Source organism: Hoplias malabaricus, chromosome X1, assembly GCF_029633855.1.
Source record: "Hoplias malabaricus isolate fHopMal1 chromosome X1, fHopMal1.hap1, whole genome shotgun sequence".
NCBI lineage: Eukaryota > Metazoa > Chordata > Actinopteri > Characiformes > Erythrinidae > Hoplias > Hoplias malabaricus.
Window position 1 is genome coordinate 13,204,017 of NC_089818.1, and position 10,462 is coordinate 13,214,478.

Below are 10,462 nucleotides of genomic sequence, written 5' to 3' on the forward strand. Positions count from 1 at the left end.
TCTCATAAGATATTTCAGAGGAAATTTGATATAAGGTGTAACGTTCCTTTTAAACTATAACGAGCCCCTCACTGTTCAACCCGTTCCGAGTGCACAGCAGTGAGGAGCAACAGCTCTGGTTTTAGCCGTTTTTTCTCAGGTTCTCTTTCTTCTCTATCCTTGTTTTCTCTATTTTTAATGTGCCCTTATTTCTCTGCACTCGATGTTTGTTTTGTTGCATTTGACCTCGTCTTTGGGCTCTCACGTAGACTCAAGGCCAGCACTGTGATTGGACAGATTAAGACAGGGGGTGGGTCCTCTCTAAAATCTCTCCACTTGACGCAAGAAGCTGTGCAAAATCATTTTATGCCATGTTTTCAGACATGTTTTCAGTTGGGCGGCACACAGAAAACTGACTTGGGTGATCTTGTTTCACAGTGTGTGGGTTCATCTTTAATGTGGACATGTACTGAACAGGGGATTTATTTATTTATTTATTTTTAAATGTGGCCTTAAAATTCATTAACTCTTGATTAAAAATATTTGTGTGTGTGTTTATTCATTTCAGCTGATGAAGGCTATGAACAAGTCCAATGAACATGTGTTAGCAATGGGAGCATGTTTCAACGAGAGAGCCGACTCTCACCTCGTCTGTGTGCAGAACGATGATGGAAACTACCAAACACAGGCTATCAGCATTCACCACCAGCCTCGGAAAGGTGGGACACCAGCCTGGAGGCTTTAGAGCAGGGGTCCTTAAGCTTTTTGTGGCACCGTCAAATCTATTATTAAAAAAAAAAAAAACAATGAAAGAAAACTTTGGAATCCACTGTTGTATTTCTACAGGAGCAGTGAGTGTTATGTTTAGACTAATGGATTGGTCAGTAACTCACTATATCAGTGGTTCCTAAACTTTTTTCTGCAGTCCACCCCCAGTGTAGGTGAAAATACATTTGAGTCCCACCCTGAACTCTTACACACCCCTACACATCTTTTGCTTCCAACCTCCACTAGAATTTATTTTAAACATTGTAATTCAAAGAAAACTGAACAAAATATATTATTATTGAAATATTGTTAATTATTACTTTTATAGTGGAATTATTAGAAGAGACTTGTATTAATTTACATTACATCTGTTTTAATTTGCTATATCGGGTACACCCCCTACTTTGGGAACCACTGGACTATATCACGTTGCCTTATATTGAGGCTGTGATACATGATAAAAATGGAAATGGAAAGAAAGTTTTCACAAATAAAACACATTGTTCAAGGAAATCATCAGGCTTTGTTGTGATTAGCTTGTTAAGCTTTGTTTATTTTCATTTTCCAGTTACAGGAGCCTCGTTCTTTGTGTTCAGCGGTGCTCTGAAGACCTCGTCTGGATACTTAGCCAAGACCAGTATCGTTGAAGGTAGTGTTGAAACATAACGAGAGAATATAGGTCATCATTTCCCTCTGGAATATTCGCTAAACTAAGCATCATGTCCTATTAACTCCTTTTACCCAGGGCTCAGGATGAGTTATATTTATTTATTATTATACTGGTGTACAGAAATAGTTTTAGAGAGAGCTATAGAGGATTGCTGCTTTTTATAAACTAACCACTGAATACAGTGTAATTGTATTAATTAATTTAGGCCACCTATGTTCAGACGGCATGTTAAATGTGGCCTTCCCAAACGTTGTATTTGACAAATATAGTAAATAGAAACAGCATGCTGCACTTTGCAGAGGAATGCCATATATTTATAAGCCGCTTGTGTCCTGTAGAACATGTTAAAACAACTATAGATATTATTTTTACCACACAATTACAGCTTCAAAATCATTCTTATGCTCCACTGAGCACAATAGGACAATGCTGTAAAAGTGAATTCCACTCTGCAACTGTAGACTGTGCCCAGGAGCAATAATACCTAATCTAACCTAGTGATACTTTAATCTTATTTACAGTTCAAACATATTTTGTATGTTGTACTTCATTGAGAATATGTTTCATGCAGCTGATGTGCTGTTGATGTGTCTCAGACGGCGTGATGGTGCAGATCACGGCAGAAACGATGGAGTCTTTGCGGCAGGCTCTCAGAGAGATGAAGGATTTCAGGATTGTTTGTGGAAAAGCGGATCAAGAGGAGAATCAGGAGCACGTCCACATCCAGTGGATAGAGGACGACTTAAACTTCAACAAGGGGTAAAACACCAGCACATTCAGCACCGGACACATCTGTGATATTAGCCCTAGGGCTGACCGCTTTGGGGAAAATATCTAACTGCTGTTTAGGATTTAAATTATTTTCTATAAATGAAAGGGCAGACCTGTGTTTATTACAAGACCAATTACAAGATATCTGGTTGTAATTCTGAGCACTGAGTGCAGAGCAGCAGGTGGTCTGTCAGTTTGTGGGTTGTGGCCATGTCCACAGCACAGTACCCACCTGCCTCCAATTGGTCTAACTCCGTATAAGAAGCTAAACGACTCCCGTTTAAAATCAGTAAAGACACATGTCTGGATAACACAGGCTAGAAATTAAACTGCAGCTGCTTGGATTTGAAAATCAGACTCAAACTGTGATTCCAATAGTAATCTTTAATCCCTAATCTGTCCCAATATTATAGCTTCCATTGTTGTTGTGTATTTTTTTTTTTTTTGTATTGTTATAATACACTAAATATTTGTTTTAGTTTATAAACCCTCTAACGCACAGAAGCCCTTCATGAATTTTACTGAGAGAATTTTTACTGAATCTCTTGTATATAACACCAAGAACCAATTTTCCCAGGATTCCTGCTGTTTACCGTTTAAATCAGGGGTGGGCAATTATTTTTTCCATGGGGCCACATGAGAAACAGAAAATATTGTGGAGGGCCGGCCAAAAGGCTGATCTCAATTCTGCATAATATTAACTGTACTTCTTTGTAAAAAGCAGTAAATAGCATTGTTTTGACAAGCTGGTAAGAGTATATGTTATAATTAAGCAATGAAAACATGAGGTTGCCTTCCAAAAAATGTAATTTATTCAAGCGAATTTCACAAAACAATGGGAAAGGCAATTAATCACTAAAACGGCATCATAAAAACACGCTAAACATGCCAATAAAAATAACCACAATACAATTAAAAATCACAAAGCTGGTCTTGGTTGCTGCATCCCTGGATGTGTGAAGCTTGGTAAAAAAGTCTTGCTGCTTTTGCAGTTTAGCTAGCAAAGCTTCCGATGTCCGCGCCCTTTCAGCATCAGTCACGTTCTTGTATTTCTCCCCGTGTTTCGTCTCGTAATGCCGACTCAAATTGTAGTCCTTAAACACGGCGATCTGCTCCCCGCAAACTAAACACACGGCTTTACCTCTCACTTCAGTAAATAAATACTTAGCAGTCCAATTTTTGTTGAAAACCCTGCATTCGGCATCTACCTTTCTTTTTTTAGCATGAGCAGACATTTCTGAGGGCTAAAGTCGTCTTGTGACTTGCTAGTGACAACGATCAAATCACGCCCATGCCTCAATATACGTTTTGCGTCATCATGTACGTAAATAAAAAACAACTTCAAAATAAAAGCAATGCAGCTTCAGTCGATGCATCAGGTAAAATAAGAAAATATGTTTATTTTGTAATTTCCAATTAACGTTACACGGGCCGGTCAGAGTCAATCAAAGGGCCGTATGCGGCCCGGGGGCCGTACAATGCCCAGGTTTGGTTTAAATTCTAGCTGTTGTAAATATGTGTTTACTCTTCTGATAATAAAATGTATTCATAGAATAGTTTACATGTTGGTAGCAGCTCAGATTTATATATATATAAAGTTTATAAAGTGTGTACTGTTGAGATTCTAACTTTTTATATCTGTGTTTCCAGAGTGATCAGCCCCATTGATGGAAAATCCATGGAGTCCATCACAAGCGTTAAAATCTTCCATGGCTCAGAGTACAAAGCGAATGGGAAAGTGATCCGCTGGACGGAGGTAACTCTCTCTTTTTGAGTCTTCTACAGATGCAGAGCAGTGTCATTCTATAAGTTAACAGTAGCAAACAATGTTTAAGTCCAACTCACAGCTATGAAAAATCAGATATCTGTGTACCTTAACCAATGAGTTATCATAAAACTAATGGACGTTTCCTCAATGATGGTGGCTGAGCTCAGTTTTGCCCACTATGTTTACTGCGTGTTTGTTTGCATAAGAGTGAACATCACAAATATTTTAGCTGCTTGCTTTGTTCTGTTCTCTGGTTTTCTTTGGTCTCTCTGTTTTGGAGCCGTTATGTGAATACGTTTAAATCACATAAAATAAATTAAAACACATGCTCTGCGCTCCATTAGTGGCTGTGTGGACAGAGGCAATGGTGGAAATGTGTGATTTGCTTTGCTTCTTTAAATACCAAGAATTGCTTCATTTTTGTCGTGTTTCTGCTGGTCCCTGAGCCTTTGCTGCTGTAAGTCTGATTTAATGGAAATGGCTCCCTGCTCATGTTTTAGGGCACTATTGAATGCCTCACCAGTGTCTGAATCCTAAAGTCTGATTCACAGTGCAGTCGTAATTTATAGTGAACTACATGAGCTGAATGTGGACCAGAATTCACTGCATGTTTTTATTGTTACTAAGCAACAGACAATGGAAATATCAGAATTAACTTGTTTCTCGTCTACTTAGTGAACTAATGGTGCTTTTTCACAGCATGGAACCTACTCGATTCAACTTTAGATACTTAATCTTGCAGTGCGCTGATTGGCCAGCAAGACCTGTCAGTAACCACGGAAAGCAGAGCCCCAGCAAAAACTCGCTGTTTATAAATATATATAGGTTACAGCAGCTTTCACATTTTTTTTAAAATCTGACTCACAATGGCAGCTCGTATCACTACCCAAAGGCGTTTTGAAGAAGTTCAAATGCTTCTTGGGTCAGTGGCCGATGAAAATCTCCAGCTAAAGCCGAACGTGCAACAAGGAAATCTGATCTGTGAGCACTGGGGTGCAGAACTGTTTAAAAAATCAAAACAAAAAACAAATACACAACGAATAAGCAGTGCTTTACTTTACCGCTGTCGTTGTTGTGGTTTACAAAGCTCTCGTTAGACAGGGTTTCACAACCTCACCGGCTCCATTTTTCAAGGAGGTGTGCTAGTGGAAAAGCAACCAGCTAAAATCAAGATGAGTCGAGCTGATCCCATGTCGTGGAAAAGCACCATCTAATAGTGCCTCACTCCATAGCAAACTACTGAGGCATGAGGGAGCCATTTCGGTCACAGCCATTTTTGTTGTGTGCAGGTGTTCTTCCTGCAGAGTGATGACCAATCGAGTGGGCTGAGCGACCCTGCGGATCACAGTCGTCTGACAGAGAATGTGGCGAGGGCTTTCTGCACAGCACTCTGTCCTCACCTCAAACTGCTGAAAGAGGACGGCATGGCCAAGCTCGGCCTCAGAGTGACACTGGACTCAGATCAGGTCAGGACTGACCAGGGCTTGCTTTCATACCTGAACTGGACAAGAACAGCTGTCAAATGCCGTTACTGAAAACTGTAATAGGGCGAATAGTTTTTGTTTTTGTTGATTTTAGGTGGGCTACCTGGTGGGCAGTAATGGTCAGCCGCTCCTTCCGCAGTACCTGAGTGATTTGGACAGTGCCCTGATCCCAGTGATCCACAGTGGAACCTGTCAGCTTAGCGAGGGGCCCGTCGTCATGGAGCTCATCTTCTATATCCTCGAGATCATCAGCTAGAGAAGAATGTCTCCTCCATCCCTACATCTGCTGCTCTTCTTTTACTCTCTCTCCCTGTACTTAATCCCTCCATCTGCTGCTCTTCTCTGCTCTCTACTTCATCCCTCCTTTTGCTGCTGTTTTTTACACTCTCTTCTTCTGTATTTCATCCATCTGCTGCTTGTCTTTTACTTCTTGTCTCTCCCCTTCATCCCTCTAACTGGAACTCTGCTTTTACCACCCCCCACATCCCTCCACTGCTCTTCTCTCGCTCTCATTTGCACTTCTAAGAGCCTGAAAGCTGTGCTGGGAGAATTAAAACCGAGCAGCAGTGTTTTTCCTCCAGATTTTGCACCTATGCACATCATCTCCTCCTCCTGTGCCAGGTGGAACAGTGTTCTCCTCCTTCACTGTTCTGTTCCTCTTCACTGTGGCAAACCCGAGGTCATGCTGAGTCAGAAACTGGAGCAGAAATTACTTCTCCATCTTTTCCAAAGCTTCACTGTAGCACACAACGGCTTTCAGGGCTCAAAGTGGTCGGCACAGTCAAGGGTCTTGGCCAGAGAGGAAACCTAGGGCTGCATGATATAGACAGGACTGCAGGGTGGGGTTTGTATCCATAAATGACTATTTAAAAAAAATAATAAAAAAAAAAGGGGTGGGGGTGGCGTGATGAATCATTAACCACACACATTAAATATATTACCTGCTTTGTTTTGTCATTTACGTTTGTTGGAGTATACCTTCATCAAAACACACACAGAGCTTCATCCTGGAGCCCCAGACATGACCGAATCTGTGAATGGGATGGAGATTTCAGGAGTATTTCCAGATTCCACCATAGTACTGTGTGTGAGCTGAAATCAAAATGATGGAGAGTGTTTGGCATTTCTAGAGACTTAAGGCACTTTTCCACTGCATGGTACCTACGCTGCAAATCTGGTTCCTGGAATTGGGTTCTTTTTTTTAGTCCCTACACTCTTATGGTTCCTAAGCGAGCCAAGTAAGGACTATACCGCGGCATGGAAACCTTACAGAGCGCTGAATGTCCACAGAAGGTTGTCAATCTATGCCATACATTGCAGATGTCCAGCACAAACTCTCCATCTTTAAAATCTCCACCTACAGCAGAGATCACGTTTTTATCAGACTGTACGCCATGGCTTTTTGTAGGGGTTCAAATGCTCATTGGATCGGTGGCTGACGAAATAATCCAGCAAGAGCTGGACGCTGCAACAAGAAAAAACAAACTCTACTGATCTGTCTGAACTGATGACGGAGCTGTGTTGTTCCAAACAATAACATGCCAATATACGATGAGTGAACAACTCTTAACTTTACCGCAGCCTTTGTTGTAGTTTCCAAAGCCTGCTGTTCCCCTTAGAGGGAGTTTTTTTGCGACAACACTGGATACATTTCAGGAGGGGGAGCTGTGCCAATAGAAAAGTGACCAGGGACCGAATGGCATGTTGAGCCGTGGTAAGCCGAGCCAAGTAGGTACCATGCAATGGAAAAGCACGATTAGAGTCATCTCCAGTGGTGGTGAATGTAAACAGACACCTAAATGTCTCCAAAACACTCCCAGCATTTTATTCACATTCCACCACCAGCAGTGACCTCCTAAAGAGTTTTAATAAGAAATTTACTAAGGATTTTATTTCATACACTGAAGATGCCAGTATTTCTGAGACAGATATTGCAGTGGATATATCATGCAGCCCTATAGAAGACAGTTCTGACGGTCCAGAGAAGGCCCCAGGGTGAAAGAATGAAACAACAGGGATTTCTTTCTGTGAGGATTTCCCTCAGGTTCAGGAGCAGCTGTGGGATCGGAGACGACAAATAAACTCCTGAGCTTCAGTCTCACCTTTTTTAGCTTTACAAATCACCAGATGCTTTATTTCCCAAGTGTGGAGAACACGGACCTTGTGTTTCTTTTTCTGTTTGTATGTTGTTTTTTTATTTGTTACTGAGGTAAAATGCTCCAAAGCTGAATTGCTGTAGCTTTTTTAAAAATGCAAACATCAGATTTGGACCTGGATATGGACCGCTTTCACCCATTCTGGGAGGAATGTGAAGCGCATGTACTCTTTATTTATGGAGTTGACGTTTGATTACTAAAGAAACACTGTTAAAGAGCCCCAAAAATACCCAGCTGATGGATACGTATAATATTTGATGGACATTTCTGCAGGATTTCAACCAGGAAACACCTGACAATGATTTCTGTCTGTTTAAGGCAGAGTCTGCTCGAGTGAAAATGGATTCAGAGTCAAAAAGGGTGAAAACAATCCAGTTATTTTCACAAATGCAAGATGAACTCAGTCTTTCTGACTCGTCTCAGCTGGAAAAATGTTCCCCAGAAATTCCTATTTTAAAAAATACAATCAAGAACCATCCATCTCCATCAGAGCAGCTCATGTCTGTACAATTCTCATCCAAAAAACAAAACATTAAATTCCCTTTCAGAACAGAGATTATGTAAAAATGAGAAACAGACTTCTAATTTGCGATGCAGTGCACTGGAAACTAAGCCATTTCAAAGAAGACATGAGGACAGCGTTGCGAAAACGGCTGAGAGCTTTCCAGACGAACTTGAACAAAACCTGGATAATCAGTCCATCAGAAGAAAGCTGTGGGTTTCTGATGTACACACCATGCCCTTTGTTAGCTACTCTGCTCCTTTCCAGTCTGGAGGGTAGAAATCAATTCCATGTCTTTCCCCTATGTCCATTATGATCCTCTGAAAACTAATGATCCTCAAAGTTTATTTTGTTTCGGGCACAAAGCCTCTTTACAGTCGCAGTCGCCCGGCTGTATTTCCCCAGACATGTTCACCTCATTTTGTACAAGGATTCACTGTGGTGCGGAATTTGCTTTGCTTTAATTTTGTTTTCCTGCAGCGATGTGGAGAAAACCTGTCACTGATGGAACATGAGCTGCACGATATTGACACTATATCAGTATTGCGACATGCAATTTTTAATAAAATAATATTTAAAAGAATAATTTATCAAAAAGTTTTCAAAAACCAAATTAGGTTAAGGTTTCTCATGCTGTGTTATGAGAATATTATTCCCCCAAGGGGCTATGTTACTATTCACGTGTGTGTTCACAGGCAGCAGATGGGGCCTCTGTGGTGTTAAGGATTTGACCAATGAAATGGACACTGCTGCTCTTCTCGTTTGTATTGGTTGAGAAGAGTGGAGTGAAAACACCCTCATCCGTAGTCTGGTTCAGTAGCTGAACACTTACTCACTCAAATTATAATTATAGAGGTGTGAAGGGTCTGTGTCAGGAGGATACCAACACCTGATTCCTTAAATGTCAGTATTGCAAATCAAATATATCAATATTGATTTATAAACGATATATCGTGCAGATCTAGTTCACTACACATTTAAATGGAATTCCTTTCTCTCACTGTGGATGTGTTTATAGAGCTGCCCTGTGGATTAACTCTTTCAAACCCTTTTAAACTTTCTTGTTTACTGAATCATAGAAGGGGGAAAATGGGGGGCATCAGGGGGAGCCCAATCCTGATATTAACCTGAACACACTAAAATAAATAAGCTGTAATCAGGTTTAAAGAATAAATTGAGAGTATTATGACACTGACAGCTCCGGTTTCTTCCGACGGTCCAAAAACGTGTTGGTAGGTGGATTGGCGACTCAAGTGTCTGTAGGTGTGTGAGTGTGTAAAAGTGTGTTGTCCTGTTAAGGACCAGGGTGTATTTCTACCTTGTGCCCAGTGATTCCAGGTAGGCTCTGGACCCACCTGAACTGGATAAGCGGTTACAGATAATGAATGAATGCATGAATGACACTGACAATCCAACTGCAATTAACATCCTGGCTCTGCCCACAAGTGTTTTAACTTAGCGACAGTTGTTAGGGCACCAGAAATGCTTTATAGTGTGCACTAATCCGAACACTAATCATAGACTTCTCATAAGCAGGCCCTGGGTTGGGTTATGTTTTATTGATATACACTACAGCCAAAAGTTTGTGGACACCTGCTCATCCAGCTATGGGTGTTACTCCTCTTGGATGCTGGAAAATTTTCTGTGAGAATCTGATGGCTATCAGCATTCATGAGAGCATTAATGAGGTCAGATGCGGATGTCGGCCGGTTTGGTTCTACACCCCGACTACAGCCCCGTCGCTCCAGAGAACAAATTTTCACTGCTCCAGTCCAGTGCTGGGGGTCTTTATATCCCTCTAGCCCATGCTTGGTGTTGGGCATGGTCCCCTAGGCTTGTTGACTCGTGTGCAGCTGCTCTAGAGCATCTCTTTTCATTTTATATTTTCTTTAGAGAAAAGTTTACAAGAAGTGCATATTAAATGTAGCGGCATTGACTCAATGAGTGAGGTGTCTACAAACTTTTGGACACAGATTTTGCTGCAATTTTTTTTTGTTAATTTCTGTAAAGAATCACTCGATGAGTCTTTTATACTCAAGTGTCATTTTAAAGCTGGACGCTGCAGAACGACGACTGATAGGAGCTCAACATTTCCATGAAAACTGACGTGAGGAAGTTTAAAAAACAATTATTATTATTATTATTATTATTTTTTTTTTGGATAAAATAATCTTCATGACCATGTCTGGATCTGAGGAAGTGCTGTTACATTCAAACCTGGGTTAAAAAGCCAAAAAAGTCACATGTGCAGGTTTTCTTTGTCAATAAATGCAGAATTTATCCAAAACCTGTAGAATATGTAAAATAAAAGCTTCTAAATAAATAAATAAAAAAAACACTGAAATGCAGCTTGTTTTTTATGTA

The 10,462-nt window shown here is 40.7% G+C and overlaps 1 protein-coding gene across 3 annotated transcripts in view; it reads left to right on the forward strand.

Annotated features, from left to right (window-relative positions):
* Window positions 1-10,426, forward strand: part of LOC136675529 (zinc finger FYVE domain-containing protein 9-like) — a 36,772-nt gene extending 26,346 nt beyond the window's left edge. For all 3 annotated transcript variants that reach the window (XM_066652098.1, XM_066652100.1, XM_066652099.1), the window contains exons 14-19: window positions 548-698; window positions 1,316-1,396; window positions 2,014-2,176; window positions 3,839-3,944; window positions 5,246-5,422; window positions 5,535-10,426. In XM_066652098.1, the coding sequence (XP_066508195.1) occupies window positions 548-698; window positions 1,316-1,396; window positions 2,014-2,176; window positions 3,839-3,944; window positions 5,246-5,422; window positions 5,535-5,696 (840 nt within the window). In that variant the 3' untranslated portion in view covers window positions 5,697-10,426. The remainder of the gene's footprint in view (window positions 1-547; window positions 699-1,315; window positions 1,397-2,013; window positions 2,177-3,838; window positions 3,945-5,245; window positions 5,423-5,534) is intronic.
* Window positions 10,427-10,462: the final 36 nt, after the last annotated feature.